Consider the following 18,544-nt stretch of genomic DNA (forward strand, 5'->3'; position numbering starts at 1 on the left):
TTCCTCCCCTCGATGTCTGCAGAAGGCTTTCAAAATCAGACGGCGACAGTGAGTTGCGAATCAGGAGCTCAGCGTTTGTCGTTCCAGCAGAAGGAGATTGCAATCCGGGGTCAGCAGATAGCTGCACGCCCCAGCTCCTGCTGCAGAGAGGTTGCTGCTGGAAGGGACGAGAGGGAGAGGAGCTCACGGCATCACCCACCTGCTGTTCTGCTGGGGTTCCTTCTCCAAGGTTCCTTCCTCAAAAGACGTTTCGCCTCTGCCGAGATTTCGCATCCTTCTATGAAAACGAGAGGAGCTTTTGCCTCTCTGCAGAACGCAATCCTTCAAAAAACGTCACTCCTCCTCTTCTGTGTTGCACCTTTCCTTCTCTTTCAGCCGGTGACAGGCAGTTTGCACCAGATGAAAACGCAGCCGAGGTGCGGGCGTGTGCTTCGTCTTTTTTGCCGACGCTTTCGGTGTAGGCTGCTGGGAACAAAGGAGGGATGTGAGACCACTGAGCATCGCTGGCAGCTTCGCCAGAAAGTGGAAAAGGCCCGGCTCATCCACGCTAGCCTGAAATACCTGCGGTTTTGTATGCACCCAGCGTGGTGGCACGGTAATTTGGAAACGAATAGCGCTAGCTGGGGGAAACCTGGGCTTCCTCTGCAAAGTGCTTTAACGCCAAAGGAACGCGTTCAGCTAATTGCTTGCCTGTGGCAAACAGATTGCCTGAGGGTGAAGCAGAAGTGCCACTCCTAGAAAGCTTCCTAATTACATCGACGTAGCCTTCAGCCACGTTGGAAGGCAAATTATTTTTTTTTTATTTCTTCTTTCTGCAGAAAGTGATGGGGTGCTGGCAGCCGCGGCACGAAGCACCCGGCGTCGAGCACCTTCCCCTGTAATTTGGGGGCGTTGGAGGGGACCCCTTCACCCCGGGAAATTTATACCTGTGATACCCCACGGCGTTTCGTTTGCTGTGCTCCGGCTTCTCAACACGTGTCCTGCTCTATTGAAACGTTTTAACGTATCCAAAGAAATCCGTGTTACGAATTGAAAAGTAATAGCTAGGGTATTTCAAAGTTAGTGAAAGAAATCTGTTTGGGGAGGGGAAAAAAAAAAAAATAAAGAAAGAAAGAAAGAAAGAAAGAAAGGGGAGACTTTGGAGAAATGTCTTGCTGTGTAATGCTGGCTCTTTATGAAGTGTATATTCCCAGGCTCTCCAGATTGCAGAGGTCATGATTACTCTCACAATTTGCCCTCCTCTTCTTTCCATCAAGGACATTTTTTCCCCGCGTTGCCTGGCAATTCATGTGCAGATCTCTCAGGTCCTGCCCTGTGCTCTGCCTCTGTTTTCTGTGCTGGTCACACTGCCAGCACCTCCGGACTGGCCTGCCCGAGGATGCGCAATTCTGGCTTGCTAACGGGACCTGCTGCCTGCTGGGCTACGGGGGATTTTGCTACTTTTCCTACAGTTCAGAGATCACAGCTCCTTATTAGCTCTCCAGAGGTCTGTCTTCCTAGGAAGCTGTCTGTTAAACCTGAATTGCCTGGGAACTGAAAGCAGGAACCCGATTTCTGTTGTTTTTAAGGAAAAAAAAGCGCACCCCACCCGACGTTTCTCAAAACGCTGCCTTGGAGTATCGAGCTCAGGCTCTGAGCATGCAGAGACGAGCGTGTGAGCTCATCAAAAAGGGATTGGAGATGGAATCAGAAAAATAAAAGTCCCCTGCCAGGCTGTGCTTTTCATCCCAGGTAACTTGAGTAGGTGGCATGCACCTGTCGGATGATTGATGCAGTTAATTTAAGACGTGAACTGAATTGTTTTGAAGAACGATGGCAAAAAGCTTGTTATGTGCAGAGATGTTTTTATCAGCCTGAAAAGAAATGTCTCAAATCGGTTGCAAATTAAGGGCCTGATTTCTCCCTCCCCCTCAGAAAAAAAATTGCATAAATAAGGGGTGTGCATCTCTAAGTCAAGCAGTCAGCTTTGTCGGATGCGCCCGGATCTTTGCAGAATGCACACGAATCTTAGCTCCGAAGAGTTTTTAAGGTAAAAAAACTCCTTTTTGCACATCCGTTTGTGCAAAACCAGCTGGGGAGTGCACCTGAGCATGCAAGAAGCGTGTCTACAGCCAAGTGTAAAATGGCAGCAGTAGTTAATTCTGGGCACAGTTAATTAGAGGTTGCAGATAACACCTCCCGTGCGTGCTATTTGGACATGCACAGGTGCTGGATTTGGTGTTGGCTTTGGGATGGAGATCAAACCACTGCTGTGTCCATGCACAAGGCAGTGGACAGCACATGCTTTGGTGTCTTACAGCTGATATGTTATTTATTTCTGGTACGGAGACTTAGATGCACAAGTTTAATGTCACTGTATTTCAGAGAAGACGTATTTTACATTCTGTCTTCAGCCAAACTTTTGCCTTTGCACCTGTAATAACATGGAAATGATACTAAAAATGCAGGAAGTTTAGGCAAGCTTACAATTAAACAGATTGTGTAGACAGTCAGAGCTGTGGTGGCAGCATGTGTGTAAGATTTGGGATAATCTGTTGACCGTAGATGACCTATAAAAACCAAATTCACTGAATCGGTAAAATTAAAAAATTGATTTCTTTATCATAACTAATAGCATGCAATTAAGCCATCGTGTGGCAGATTAAAACTTTCAGACTTTTTTTTTTGTCCATAGCATCAAAGGGGCACCAATAGAACAAAAATCAGATTTTTATCACTGCTCTGGTGAAAGGCGTTGTAGCGGCATCCTCCGGCATCCTTTGAGCCCGAGCAAATGTGAATGTCAGCTTCGTGAATTAAGGTGATAGCATCTTTCCTGGATGCCCTCCTAATGTTGCATCATCCTTTGACGAGTGAACGTGTTAACTTTTTTTTAGTATTTTATCAAAAATTTCAATATTTGCACCTGAAACCTCTGCTTCACTCTTTGACACCGAGTGCGTCGCCCCGTTGGATTTGCCGGGGTATCCCACTGCTCACCTTGAAACCAACCACCACAGGTCTGGTTTTTTTATTGCCTACATTTGGATCCCCAAACCCTGATTATCCGAGTGCTTCCACATCTCCTCGGCCTTCCACTCAGGGGGAATCCACTTGAGGCCAATGGAAATGCGTGCGTGTGAAGGCAAATATTTGCTTAGCTGCCTCGGGACGGCAGCCGACAAGTCAGCATTTGCTTTTCAGCATTTCTGAGAGGCCTGAGCGACTTTTTTTTTGGTTCAAAGCACGAATGCACTGTCATTTTAAGAAAAAAAGTTAATGGCTACTTGTCTCTTTCTTTCTGCCGTGCCATTCAGTCCCCAAACTAGCTTGTATCCCCCCCAGATGGGAAACAGGAAAGCAAAACTGGGCTGTCTGGCCAGCCCTTGTTGAATCAAGTCTTTTTTTTAAAAAAAAACTGAGTGCTGATATAAACTGCGAGCCATAAGCTCCTTCAGACTTCATTGAATCTCTTCCCACTCTTTAGTTTGGGAAGGAAAATCCGGAAACCTATGAAGAGCGTTAATTGTTGACTTGCTGTGGCCTTTCATCCCTCTTCTTTGTGTCGGCTGTGAAAGCGCGCCTGGCGCTGGCCTCCTGCGCCGGATATATTCACTGGAAACCTGAATGACTATTCAGGTGAATAAAAGCCCTGCAAAATCCTCTGGAATGGCAGGCTGAAAACGAACTTGGCTTTTGCAGGGATTATGAAACGAATATTGGGGTTGACTGCGTACTGCGCGCGTCGTGCGGCCACGTCACGGGCTCGCCGATCCAGGTCTCCTGTCTCTCCTTGCACATGGCTACAACTAACCTTGGTAAAGTCCCTGCTGGATGTTTGGTGTGTGTTTGAAATGTGTTACAGCTCTGTGAACATGCGTAGCCTTCATTTCAAGTCTTCAACAGGTTGATCGTGGTCATCTGATGTCGACTTTCTTTTTCTTAAGCGGGTTACGTGCTATTTCCAAGGTACTTTTGCAGCATCTACCCACAAAGTCTTAGGTTTGCTTGATGTATTGGAAATACCAAGCAGTAAACAGGTCAGATATGATGTGCATTGGATATTTTCTACAGCAGTGATCCTCAGCAGCACTGCTTAACCTTCAAACTAAAGCAGTGCAAGCCTTCTGTGGGCAAGGGCAGAGGAACAAGCTATAGACCACCTGTTTTTCCACTCCACGCTGATATTGGAGAGGTGGAGGTGGTTAAGTAAGTATTTAGCCTTTAAACAAACTAATTTATGTCGTATTTTCAATGTCAATTATCTGTATATTGATGGCTTTTAGTAATAATTGCATCTCTCTTTCACCAACTGTCCCATATGCCCATGGGAAGTAAAGCACCTGCCTCAGCCGGGCTGTGATTGCTGTAAATGCCTGATTTTCTTAGCCTGAGTTCTGTGTGTTCATCACTTGGCAGCTTTTACACGAAAAGCCCAAGGGGGTTCTTTTTTTCCAAGTGGTAACCCCTTTTGCAAAATATATCAGCCGGGTATTTGCAGTTTTCAGTAGCACCAGGCACACCAGGACCTGGGCTCTGCTCTCCTTCCTTGCACACAGCTTCCCAAGGAATAGGAAAGGCTTCCACTCTCCTGGGCACGTTAATACAGTTCCTCTTGCCAACGCAAACTTGCAAAAAGAGGATGAGAAACAGACCTCTTGCCAAGGCTCCCTTTCCGCTGACAGATTTAGCATGTGCTCTCCTTCGTCTTGCCTGATACAGCTTTGTTTTAGAACAAAGATTGCAAAATATTGAAGGGAAAAGGAGCTGTTGCGGAGGATCGATCCCCTCTCTGTGCACAGTTCATCTTTTTTTTTTCCCCAGTCTCAATATCCTTGTCCTTGTCCTCGAGGAGAAAACAGAGAGGACAAGCAGGGACGTGGCATGGTGCCCACCAGGGGATGTCTCCGTTGTTCTCCTGCCCCTTGGTTTTCAGTCTCCAGCAGAGAAAGAAGCCTGCGACCACATAGCAGGACCTGGGAGAAGACCACTGGAGGGCACGGAGGAACAAGAATGCCTGGAAGTCCTAAACCACACAGCCAGAACCTGCAGCACGATGGATTTCAATGCTGACCCAATAAAGCCGAGGGGATTCTGTCCTATATATTATTTATAGGACGTCTCTGCTCTTGTCTGCTTGTAATTCCAGGGATATTGTATTTCTGGTGTTTCAACTTCGTCCTCCATTCAGAAGCAACTTCAGATCTTTATCCCATTGCAGCGTGTGGGAAGGAAAGATGTTTTCAATATTCAGGATATGGCTGGAAAGCGATTCTCCCGTACCGAGGGGAGTAATTGCTACAATCGAAGGCAGGCAATTAGTGGTAGTGGTTGGAAATTTCGGAACAAACGTAAATTAAAACACATCTTGGAGGATAACGTGACTTTTTCTGGTATTGATTTTTTTTTTTTTTAATCAGAAGTTGGTTAATACAGTTTAGTTTGAGCCAGTGGAAAAGAAAAGAAAACGCTATATTGTAGGCTGGAGGGAAAGGAGGAGTTTTGTGCACATCCACTGTGATTTGGGTGAGTGGTTTGCAAGTGAGAGTGGATTCTTTCTCCAGTCTGAGTCCACATCTCCAAAAAACGCTTAATTACTTGAGTCACCTTTATTAAAAACGATATGCTGATGGCAGCACGTGTCATGCTCTGGAGTGTACCTGGAGCAAGTCACCCCGCTGCTCTCCTTCAGGCTTCTTCTGCAAAAAGAAGCCTGCAGGGGTGATGGATTATTTAATATATTTAAAGAGGGGAAGCTTATATTTACTAGTACATAAATTGTGTTTTACGAATATTATTTTCGAATATTATTTTCGACTAGTTTTATATCTGGCTACTAAACTGGCACTCTCTTAGGAGAAGGAACAACGGCTGGCCGTGAGCAACGTCTGAAGCAGCTCGAGAAGTCTGAGATGAGAAAGATAACCAACAACATTATTCTGCTTTTTTTTACAGTGACAGGATGAAAGTCATCACGGTGATATAGGATAGGAGTTTAAAGTTTCAGTAATTTTACGGTAGGTCAAATTCCCCGCTAGGTTAACTAAAAATGTCAGATACTATTTAGGGCTTGTTTGGCATCACAGCTGATGTGGTAAGTCAATTTTCACGATCTCGGGAAGCATCTTAAAACCACACATTTTATGGATGAGCTTACAGTATAAATAGTGATAAATGGAAATGTGGAGGCACCAGTCTGTCCCCTGCTGCCCTTCCAAGGCTTCTGGTGTCCAACCGAGTACCAGAAGTTCTTTAGAAAGCAATTAATATCTTTAATATCTGTTTAATATTCTTATTAATGATATAGAGAGGGGGATTGAGTGCATCCTCAGCAGGTTTGCTGATGACCCAGAGCTGTATGGTGTGGTCAGCACGCCAGAGGAAGGGATGGCATCCACAGGGACCTGGGCAGGCTGAGGGCTGGAACCTCACAAGGTTCACCAAGGCCAAGTGCAAGGACCTGGACGTCACATCCTGAGGCTGCGAGATGAGATGGAGATGTGAGAAAGGGGAATTAAAGCACAGACTACTTGGAGCTGGAGCTTGAGTTGGTTGGAGAGGTCTCCAGAGGTCTCCAAATGCTGGTTGGAGACCTCTAGAGCCTGTCCAACCTCATGCTCACTGCAGGGCTCACACCAGCACTGGGATGGGGCAACTATATTACTGGGACCAGTCCTGAAACTCCCTTACACATCTGTGGATCCCCTGGTCCTGCAGCACCCTCCTCATGGCCAACCCAAATCTCCCAAGCCTTCGTTTGTGCAGAGAAAGAAGCAGAGAGAAGAGGCTTCAAGCTGCGTGTTCGGGGAAGGCTTTTTAAAGCAAAACACAGCAAAGTCAGGTGGCGAAGATAAAAAATCAGGATAATCACCCGGGGGAGGATGTGGCTGAGTTGGAGAGCGGAACGAGAGCACTAAATGCAGGAGTGCAGCGGGGCTCGCTTCAAAAGGAAAAGCCAGCAAGGTCTCCAGTTAAAGAAATTAATAGGAATATATCGGGAAAAAGCATTTGAGAACTACTGAGAGTGTTTTCTGGGCACGCAGGGACAGATATGTTAGATATTTTTGAAAATGCATTTATTTATTGGCTACCTGCTGGTGAAACCCATCTGTCTTGTAGATATAAAGCGAGGAATTTATAGTGCAGGATTCATCTGCACACAGACATTTTGTTCTCTGGATGCAAGCTAATATAACAGCTTTTTTTTTTCTTTTATTTTCCTTTTTTTTTTTTCTTTTTTTTCCTTGCTGCAGATTTGTTGTAGGGGGGCTGGTTTCTCATTTACTGAGGGCCAGGCGGGTGTTTTTCTAACACAGATAATCAGAAATCCAGCTGTGGTCTTTTTCCTACATCATTTTTGGGCTCACTGGTTTGTTGTCACCAAGCACGACACCTGACTGCAGTAACCGTCTGTTCCTTGTTTTTTTCGGGCCAGGACAAGGGTTTCTTTGACTGTATTTTTATATCCTATCTAGCCTAATTGAATCATGAGTTCTGTGGATCCTCTGGCTTTTAAGTAGATCATCAGTTTCACCAAAGGAAAGGTCAAGATTTTTCACGCCTAAGCGTTTATTTTGGGGCATCAGGAGATCCAGAAGATCCAAACTCCGGAGCTGCTTGGTGCTTATAAATTACCCGTTAAATTTTCCATGCAACAAAGAGCCCCGAGCTGCACGAAACCCCTTGCTCCATTTAATTTCCAGGTGCTTCAAGCCTTGCCCTCCATCACAATGGCGTGCATTCAGCCTGCCTCCCCACTTCAGGCTTCACGTGGGTTGGTCACATCACCACGTGGCACGAAACACAGGTTTTGGGCATTAACACCTTGCTTTTTCTGTGCTCTCTGCCCAGGTACCTGCTGACCGAGCCTTAAATTGTGAGATTTGTGGCTGGGGACAGCAGCTCGCTGCCCCTCCTGCTCCCAGCACCTCGCCTTCCTGAGCGCCCCAGTGGCGAGACACGAGGGGCCTGCAGGGATAATAGGCTGCCACCCTAATTAACGGGTAATGCAATTTATTCCCATTCAGAACCTCCTGAAAGGCCGTACACAAGCGATGTTGTGTTAATCACTGGCTCCATTAGACGTGTCACTGAATTAAATGCTGTCAGTGTTCATACAGGGAACTGGAATTGCAGCAGGTAATGACTGGGCTTCACACACTTTTTTTTTGGTATTCTCTCAAATTGCAATCTAGTGAACAGAGGGGATATTATTTAAAGCAGAATTCATGGTTTAATCTAAACCAGAACTGGGCTGGAGCATGAAACTGCTCAGCGCCTTCCCTCTGCAGATGGCCCGTGCGTGCAGGATGCTGACACCCTGAGCGTGTCCTCCCGAGGGATGCCGACGTGCCAGCCAGTGGAAATCTTCCCCAAAAAAAGGGTCCAGGTCAGAACTGAGGGCAAATGAGCCAGCCCCAAATCAGCCAGATTGACTACGGTACCTGGGGTTACGTCAGGTGAAATAAGGCCGGAGCAGAGCTGAAAGTTGCTTTGAAAGTGAGGCCGATGAGTTGGTGTAGATGAAAAATGGGGAAAAAGGCAACAAATAATGAAATAATTGAAAGAGCAGTCAGGCCTTGGGACGGGTTGCCCAGGGAGGTGGGGGAGTCCCCGTCCCTTGGGGTGTTCAAGGAGAGCTTGGACGTGGTGCTTGGGGACAGGGCTTGGTGGTGACATTGGTGGTAGGGGGTGGTTGGAGGGATCTTGGGGGTCTTCTCCAACCCTAATGATTCTAATGTTCAGGCTGAAGAACGATGCTTTCAATGCGTTTCCATAAAGTCAAGGTGTAGCTGAAATACAGTCAAAGAGATAAAAACATACAGTGTTTTGTATAATCAAGACCTACTGTTAATAATTTCCAGCTAAATGAAGTCTTCAACTTTTTCTGGAGCCTGGTCTTCCTTTGGTTCCCCTAGTTACACCAACTCATCTTTTTTTTTTTAAACTGTATAATAAAAGACGAACCGAAATGGTGTCAATTTTGACCAGATTCTTTTATAAGGTCTGTGATGGGTTAAATATATTGAGATGAGCTGAATCAGCTTCTAGTTAGGGTGTAAGCAGGAGGTGGTATCTGTGAAAACGAGATTGTGCTGCAAACCTCTGAGACCACGCGTGCTGTCACAGAAGAGATTTTGGGGGAGAGGTGGGACGTGGCCCTGTAGCTTGCCCGAGTTAACCTTTAGCAGATGAACGGGATGGTAATTGAATTATTGTTTGGTGGATCCCAAGTGAGGGTCAAGCTTCAAACGACTTAACTGGAAAATTGTCGGCAAATGATTGCGATTTGAATGTCGGATAAGGTCAGGAGGTCTTCTCATGTTCAAAGGGGCTTTGGCTGAATGCTATTAGCATGTGATTTGTGTAAAATGAATTTTAAGCAGCGATGTGCAGATCAGGAGAGAAATAACATCTTTTGGGTTTGCCTTTTTCCTTTGTTCGCATCCTCTAATATTTGGACGTGTGCTGTCTTTTGTACAAATAAATAATTCCTGGTAGCTACCTGCAAGCAGAGGAGACAATAGCGCTCCATTTCGAAAGAAAAACACGAGGAAAAGGTCCTTCAAAAGCACTTATGTGCTGATTTCACAAAAGACTAGGGCAAATCACAACCAAACGCCGGGGAAGGCTGAAAGGTGAGGCGCTGACACGAGGACGAAAGCGAAACACGGTGGAGGAGCGCGTTTCATCCCGAAAGGCTCGCCTGTGCGTTGTTTACTCTCCTCCTTGCAATTGTGCTTAAATTTAGATCAACCGTTCAATCTCTCGAGAGCATGAAGGATGTGCCTGTCACAGTTAGCCTCCATCTTTTGAGAAGGCTGTAAAATATCTTTATTTCGAAGTAACTCCGTGTGTATACATTATTTATATCGTTATCTTTGCGGACTTGGTCTGCAAAGAAAATGAAAAATAGCTTTATAAACTTCCCGAAGCTTGCACGCCATGCTTGTTCTTTTCCTTTAGGATTTTTTACATCTCCTTCAGCGTCATCTTTCTTTTCCCCAGCTTCTGTACAGTGGGAGTGGGAACTGTCTTCAGATCCATGCATCGGAGTGGCCGAGGAACGTAAGATGCCACTTCCACCAACGCCTGCATAGAAATACTTGTGTTAAAAACTGTTTACCTGTAAAATTGTTGATTTCCCTCGATGTTTGAAGGCTCAAAGCCTTCGGCTTTGGGAAGCAGCAGAGCTGGTCCCCCATGGAGCTTTTCCACAGGCGCAAAACAAACCGGTGACAAATATCTGGGTGAGGTGTCCCTCGTGCCTTGCGTTTATGGTAATTTCAAGTGACACCAGCCCTGTTTTTAGTTCTGAGTGCTCCCTAGGAAGAGGATTAAGCAGCTGATGTCCTGGGATGTCACCAGGATGGGGGACAGAGACCTGGGGCTGCTGTGTCCCGTCCTCGCTGTGGTGGCAGCAGGGACGCACGGTGCGGAGCCAGCAGCGCAGCGCTCTCCGGAGGTGCACTCTTGTTTGGCTCACACTCATTCTTCACCATGAAAACCTTTCCATTTTGCTTCTGATGCAGCTTAGTGTGAGCTCAGTGCTTGGCAATCCCCGGTGCAAGCCGGATTTGAGCCACACGTTGGCCGCTGACCTCCCTCGCTGCTCCTGTTTGCCCTTCATCTGGAGTCGTCCCCCGGCGTGATGGGAGCGTCTCGTGCACTTTCATGGGAAAGACAGAACAGATCCAAACGTAACCAGGTTACAGCCGGGAAGCATCCCGAGACTGTTTGCTAGCAGCAGCTTCCCATGGCGTTCCTGCTGGAGCTGCTCCTTCGGCTTCGTGGTGGAGCCTCAGCAGCTTCTAAGCAACTCAGCATCCCTGCCACGGGGATTAAAAAGTGGTGGAAGCATCGTCTGTTTATAATTCATTTCTATTAGTCTTTTTGTTGCGTGTTCATGGCCACGAGCAAGTGCTGCAAGTCATTGTGGCGAAGGAGGTTTAATTTTGCTAATCCTGTTTTATTCCCATTTCAGGGCGGCTGTTCGAACGCCACAATGCGGGGCCTGTAATGAATTTAAAACGGGTTTTTGAATGGAATTGTCTTGCAGATTGTCTTGGAAGCTCGTCTGAATGTGTTTTAATGCTAGATGCTAAAAAGGAGGAAAATCATCCAGCTGAAATGCTGTTCGCATGGCTGGAAATAATGCCCTGCATACCAAGCAAGGAGGAAGCACAAGCCTCTTCCTCACAATACATTCATCCCCCTAACGCAATTATCATCTTTTTATCTCAGCTAAGAGGCGTTTTCTTCCATCCTTCTCAATAAGTGTGTTTTGTACTGTTTGGTACAACACTTAGTGCAAGCCAGACACACGCAGCAATAATTTTCACCAAATCATCATTTATTTCTACTCTTTACACCCAGAAAAGCTCAAGTGAGATGATGGCTGTGTTGAGCAGGGCTCTGTAGAAATGTAGTCGTGTCTCCATCTGCCCCCTGTCCTGTTAGGAAGGGACTTGCTGAGATGAACAAAGCAACCAGCAGCCCCCTTGGCTTCTTCTGAACCTGCAGCATTTTTTTTCTTCTCATGCTCCCAGCCACTGGGGTTGTGAGGAAAGGTGTGCGATTGCTGCCTCTCCACCTTCTCCAGATCCCCCAGATCCTTTATTATTATTATTTTTTTAATAGATACCTTATTCCCTGCCCCACTGGGCATTTCTTGTCCAGGCTGAAGTGTCCTGCTAATGATTTAATGGTTAATTACGGCCAGGGAATCTTTGCAGCCCTCTGAATCTCTCCTCCTGTTCTCTCAGGTCCTGCTTGTGGCACCTCTGGCATAAAGCATCGCGTGCAGGTAGTAATTCATGGGTCTTAGCACTGCCCTTGGAGGTGATTCCTGCTGACTGTGTAGTTATTTCTGTGTGCAAAGTGGTTTTGGTGTGTGTGGGGACCAGGTTTCTTTCCAAAGCTTCACCCCAGTTGCCCATCACCTTTCCTCCGACCTCTCGCGGGACGGAGAGGCTGAACCCATCGAAGGGCCTGCAGGTAACTTCAAACCATGCGCCAGGTGGGGACGTTCAGAGCAGAAAACCAAATTAATCCTGCTCCAAAGGAAACCCTGAGAGTGCAGTGTGTGGCTGGAGGAGCCTTGGCACAAAGTGCTGTGATCTCCGATCGTCCCTGCTTGCACCAAAGGGTTTGTTAGGGTGGGTACATCCCGGGATTGTTGTGGTGCTGCCTCCTGTCAGGGTGATTTGTGGCCATTAAGAGTCTGAAACACCCCCTTGCCTTCGGATATGGAACCTGCATTGCAGGGAGATGAAAAAAAACATCATTAATGGAGGCATGGGCAGGGAATTTGGGTGAAAAGGAGGTGGTTTTGGCTGCGGTGGATGCCGCTCCTTGTGCGCTGAGCTGCGCCGGCACTTTGGGGAGCACATTCCCCCACTTGGCTGCTGTCAGATCATCTCCTCATGCTTCCAACTTACTTCTTGAAGTACCTGCTCAGAGGAGCAACATCCTACATCCTCTGGGGGCTCCTTCGGACTCGTTTTATTTTGTCCTGCTGCGTGTGGCGTGGTGGAGAGGTGAGCAAACACATCTGGAAAGGCGCCACGGCTGGGCGCTGCCGAAGGTGTAAATCCTTCCCTCCTGCTTTACAGCCCCGGTTGCTTCTGCTTTGAGAATTGCTCCTTCTGTGCTACCTTGGGGGAGGAGGGAAGGTTAATTAATTAAGCAGTAATTGTTGTCAAGTCGGTTGTTGCTAGCATTTAACATTTGACTTGTTTACTATCCGGAGGTACGACGGAAGGAGTTAATGATCTATCAAATGGTGCATCCATCATCAGAGGCTTGTTTGGGAAGGACGGCTTTATTTATGAGCTGTAAAACAACGCGTTTAAAAACCCCACGTTTTGGAGAAAGATTGTTGGGGTTCGTGTTTGAAATTGTCACTGGGTAGCTGTGGAGACAAATGTGTTGCCTAATAAAGCTTAATGACTGATTTTCCCATTAATCAGAACTGAGAATGTGCTTCATTAAGATAATTAACTGAGCAGTTGCTTAACTGACAGTCGGTAGGCACAAATTCCCTAGTTACTTGCTTTCCTCGAAATGAAAACTCCCAAGCAGGGCCGTGCCAATCTCGCCGTCTGCGCCGTGTCCGTGGGCACCGCTGGGCTGCTCGGCGCATCCACGTGCAGCACCCAAGACCTGGGTATGAGGTCGTTGTCATCAGCTTGAGCTGCTCCATCTCTCCAGCAGCAAAGGGCCTTTTATCTGCTGATTTCGGAAAGGCCAGACCTCTTTTCTCGTTGTTTTTGCCACCCTCAAACCATCAGCTCCTCCAAGGGGAATTCCTTGCCTGAATTTTCGGCTTTGTTCACCGCGCGCTAGAAGTGGGGTCGTGAATGCTGAGCCCCACGAAGGTAGGGTTGTGTAAGATGAATCCACTCTGGGTGTATTTGTAGGCAGTATACGCCAACAGTGAAGAAGTTCAGAGAAATAACTGAGGGATCCAGAACTTGAATTCCTAAATACGCTACCTAGTCGTAACGCCTGGTTGTAAATCCTTTTCTTTGCAGCTCCCCGTGTCTTGAATTATAACGTGGCAATGCGAGCGTGGAGCACAGCTCAGGACCTTTGAACAGAAGCCTTAACACAGGCAATTTTCTCAACTCTGCTTTTCTTTTGTCTCCAGAGTTCCCGGTCTTCCACGATGAACCCTGTTTACAGCCCCGTTCAACCTGGGGCTCCCTACGGAAACCCGAAGAACATGGCTTACACAGGTAGGTCTGGCGCTCAGCGGCTGCTTGTGGACGTCCACATTTGGTGGTGAGAGCAGGGGCTTGTTAATGAGCCGTTAAACCCCTTAATTAAGGGAGAAACGGGATTCCCACTCGGATGGGAATGCAACTCTTCGGCAGAGTCGGCGCAGTAAGGTTAGTGAGAATAAAGAGACCTCGGTTCCTAAGAAGAGGGCACCTTGGAAATCTGAACGAAAAGGAACAAAATGGTGTATATTTAAACAAATAAATGCCCAAGAAATTTCTGGGGCAATCAGCTGGGAACTGGAGGCTTGGCTCCAGAGCTGAACTGAGCAATTTGGGTGCACGTGCTGGAACGGCCCTGCCACGTGCAACGGGGACCCTGCTGCAGAGAGTTGCCGTGGAGGACGTGAAGTTGTTCTGATAGATGGAGGTGTAAAGTGCATTGCTGACTGGTTTCTTGGAAATGAAGATTTAAAGTGCATTGTTGGCTGATTTCTTGTTTCCAGATTATGCTTTGGTTGAGTTAATCTCGTGTTGAACGGCGCGTCTGATGGTTGGTTGAAGTCCGTCTTCGGAACGGAGGGAATTGTCTAAAAGTGTCATATTTAATACTTGAAAAAGGCACTGAAATCTGTTTACCAGAGTTATGTAACTAGCAGGAAGCTCATGTATACAAATACGGAAAGAATTTAGCTCAGAGAGAAATTGTGCTCTGGGAAAAGCAAATCTCAACCTAGGTGTACCTGTGCTCTTCCCTGTGCATGTTGTTTACCCGTAGGTGTTCTTCTGATCTGGTGAGCCCCTTACAACATCACCCTTGGAAGACTCCCCCTGCTAACATGTTGTTGGATGTAATTAGCCATCAAACGTCGCGTTGCATCAACGCTGCCTTCTTTGTGTTTGCGCCGCCTGTGGTGTGCGTTGACTTGAACCGAACGCGTGAAACTGCTCGGGAAAAGGCTTTTGTGGAGCAAAGTGGTCAACAGCAAATGAAAATGAGCATAAATGCTCTCAGCTACTTCATTTACAAAATATTCTCGTTGACTCTAGTAGCTGTTTCTGATCAGTCGAGCCGGCTGTATTGCTCGAGGAAGCCTGTCTGATACTCTGGAGCAGAGAGTTCCTCAAAGAGGTTTTGCCCCGTTTTTATTCACCCTTTCTTTTTTTTTTTTTTTTTCCCAGTCAAATTTATGCGTGCTGCTTTGTTGGAGATACTGCAGCTCAGGGGAACTTTGGTCTTCCAGCCAAAGCACTGGAGGCTTAGAAAAAAAAAATTCGCTGTGAATAATCATCTCTTCAGGAATATCACCATTGTAAGAGGACTGCAGACTCCAGCAGTGCTGGGGTGATAGAATGAGCTCCGAAGTGCACAGTTATTTTCCTGCACTGGAAAGAGCAGCGATCTTGTGCTTTCCAGAGCATGGATGGTTTTGACAAGAGGCTATTTCTCCCCCACTTCACTTTCTTTGCACGTGTTCAAAACTCCACGCTAATATCCTTTCGGTGTAGGTTTTCCCTGTCTGCTTTCCAACAGTTGGATGTTTTAGAAGCTGCCTTCCTGGCACCGGGTAAGGCAATTTTATTGAAATATCGAGGTTCAGGCTGTGTACAGTTCGTACATTGACCTTTCTGGAGGGAGGAATTTAGAGGGTGGTTTCTATTTTAAATGAACCGAGTCTACCCGGCTGCTTTCTGAATAAGTCAGATGGCGACATTAGAAGGAAATTATCTTCTAAAATAACCTGCTGGTTAAGCAGCGTGAAGATTATGTTGTGTATTTCAGTATTTGAAGCCATTGTCCACCTCCAGCAGGTTGTGCCAGCTCTGGTTGGTGGCACAGGAGGGAGGACCGGAGGGCTCCAGCCGCGTGTCCTGCAGGGGTCGTGGTGATGGAGGAGGCGGCGGTGGACGATGACCGTGGAGAAAAAAAATTAGAGGCAGATCAGAATTGAGAAAATGTACCAAGGTCTTTGGTTATGTCAGTGAATGCTCCAAAAGGGGGAGATTGGCGTGGCTGCACCGAAGCAGTAACTGGTCCATGGGCTCTGTTCTTGCTCCCAGAATGGGTAATAGGCTAAAGGACATGTAAACTCAGGGATATTTTCTTTGCTAGGCAAATGGTATTCCAGAACTTCTTTTAAAAATGAATTTGCTTGAATATTTGGTGGGAAAACTAAATGATATTGTGAAAAAAGGGGAAAAAATAAAATGATTTCCTTTAAATAGCAAAGACAAGCAACTGTGGAGGGCGTTCTCAATGACTGCTAGCAGAAGGCTGCCGTGACTGTTGCGTTAGAAATGCCAGGTTCAGCCTGTCTAACGCTTGCTTTCTGTCTGAGATTCATTTGCAATGCTTTAACTTGCATTGTTCACCCATGTAGTGGTTTATTTACGTAGCCACAAGCTATTCTGGAGGATATTAAAACTCACACAGACAAACCAAACGGACTTTTCACAGGAGAGACATGAAGCTAAAGAGTTGGTAGGTATTTTCTTCTCAAATTGCTTGAAAATAATAGCTGAGGCATGTGAGGTGGTAGATTTGGAAGGGATGTTGCCTCCTGGCCCTTGCACAAAACCTTTCCGTGCCCCAGGAGCTCATTATGGCTTTGAGGTTTAACGAGTGCCTGGGTCGTGATGGTGCCTTGGTGGCCGAGGACCGAGTGGCAGAGCTCCTTGGGTGCCCCTCTGTTGGAATTAGCAGGGAAGTGAGCTCTGGAGGTCTTTCCAACCCTTATGATCCTTCCTCGAGACAGAGCATGTGGTGTCTGTCCTGAGATTTTTATCTGAGACACAACTGGGGATACGACGCGTAATTTATATAATTTCTGTAAGAGTTAAAAAATTCTTTTTGGAATAGTAGAGGACACTGGAAAAAAAGTAATGCTAAAATAAAGTCATGCTAAGCTTTCCGTCGGGCAAGAAATGGAAATCAGGAAAACCACTGAAGTGTAATAACGTTGAGGTAAAGGTTGACAGCCCGAAGCGATGTTCTCGGTTTGCTTTAGAGTTCAGCTTTTTACCCCAAACCCAGCACAGCACATGTATTACTTCAATTTTTGTCCTGAAAGTTCATGCATAACCCATTAATTTCTAACCTTGTGGAGTACAACTCCGGGGGGATGTAGGCTGAAAAAAAACCCAAGGGTGGTAATCAGGATAACGGCACCTTGAATTCCATTCTCTTGTGGCTTTTCAGTGCTAAATGTAAATTCTTTATAACAAATAGACTGCTTTTGGTTTAAATCATCAGTTTTAATCTGATTTTCTTTTCCTTCTCACTTCTTTGGTATTTTCTGTGCTTGTGAGAGACGTCTATTTTGAGACAAGCAAAACTTTGGTACCAGATCGGCTGTTGTTTGTTGGGGAGAAAGGGGAAACCCTTGGCACATGCTCAAGTACTTGGTGTACATCCGTTCAGTTACTTTATTTTTTCCATTCAGCACTTCCTTAAAGAAAATGTAAAGGGTAGCTTATTTCCTAAGTTATTATTAAAGTGCATTAGATGATTTTTTTTTTCTGGAAATTATAATAAAATACGAAAAAAAATAGCAGAAAACCAAAGTTTTGAAGTAGAACTGTTAGGTGAAACAGTCAGAAGTGTTAAATTCATGTGAGATGTGTTTATCAAAACATCCTGTATTTGAAGTAGGAGATCTGTTAAATAAATCTTCTTTCTAATTAAAGAAATAAATCTATTAGTTTCTTCTGTAGTTAGTAAATCTCATTTTCTGGGTCCTTAAGAACCACAGATCTATTGCATTGCAGCCTCCTTGTTTTTTTTTTTTTTTTCTTTTCCTCAGTTGGAAGAGGCGAATAAGCCTGGTGCATTTTCCAGCTGGTTATGGAGCTGGTCCCAGGGGACACGGGCAGAATATTTTCCCTGAGGACGGGGCTGTGTCTGCTCTCCTGCTCCTGCTTCCCAGGTGCTCGTCGCCGCTTCCCCTCCGCAGGTTCGGCTTGCTTGAGAGCGTCAGCAGCAAACGGTGTTTGAGTATCGTCTGCTGTTTAATTAAAGTAGGCTGTAATTAACTCGGATCTTAATGTAAGCTGTCGTTTTAATTGAGGTTAACTCTAAAATGCGTTTAAGGACTGTCATTTGCTTTTTTTTATTTATGGAGAATCCACTTTGCCTATCCCAAACGTGAGCTGTTGAAATGTGTGGTTCTTCTTTGACGCATTTACCTGCTGTTAACTCCGAGTATTTTGCAAAAGGTCGTGAGCCTGTTACCCCCTTAACATGCACATCCATCCAGCAGCCTCCTCTTGCAGCCCTGTGCCGCGTCGAGGACTGCAACAAGACCGTGCCATGCGCCCAAGTGCTGGTGATGGGATCCCTTTCAGTGCAGAAGAGTCTCCAGCAGCTGTTAATGCCGTATTCTCAATCCTCTCAGCATCTGGGGATGCCAGGAGATGCTTACTACTCAGAGGAGCCGTGCTACCACCACTCAAAACACAAATTGAGTCAACTTTGGGCAAGGCGAGCGTCCTTGGGGTGTGCCAGTCCTGCAGCAAACAGACGAGCTCACTGGTGTGGCATCAGGGATGAAGAATTGGTCTCTCCTCTAGCTTGTTTGACTTGAAGCATGAAACTCTCAAAGTGCTCGTACGAGCTCACACCCTTCTTGTTTTCCCTCTCACAAGCTGATTAATATGCCGATAAGATGCTTCAGGAGCCTTGGGTAGACTGACCCTGTATTCACTGCAATCATTACTAAATAATACCTGATAGGAAAGGGCAAGAGCCCGGAGATGTGAAGCTGGTGAGTGAATCTCCACTTCCTTTTAGGTCAGTGAATCTCCACTACCTTCCTTGGAGAGCCTTGCTCTGCACTGCCAGCTCT

The 18,544-nt window shown here is 46.3% G+C and overlaps 1 protein-coding gene across 5 annotated transcripts in view; it reads left to right on the forward strand.

The window, feature by feature from the left end:
* Positions 1 to 18,544, forward strand: part of FAM168A (family with sequence similarity 168 member A) — a 171,314-nt gene that overhangs the window by 75,915 nt on the left and 76,855 nt on the right. For all 5 annotated transcript variants that reach the window (XM_084494652.1, XM_084494656.1, XM_084494653.1 and 2 more), the window contains one exon: positions 13,631 to 13,718. In XM_084494652.1, the coding sequence (XP_084350778.1) occupies positions 13,649 to 13,718 (70 nt within the window). In that variant the 5' untranslated portion in view covers positions 13,631 to 13,648. The remainder of the gene's footprint in view (positions 1 to 13,630; positions 13,719 to 18,544) is intronic.

Source organism: Aythya ferina (assembly GCF_964211825.1).
Source record: "Aythya ferina genome assembly, chromosome: 1".
In the NCBI taxonomy this organism is placed as follows: domain Eukaryota; kingdom Metazoa; phylum Chordata; class Aves; order Anseriformes; family Anatidae; genus Aythya; species Aythya ferina.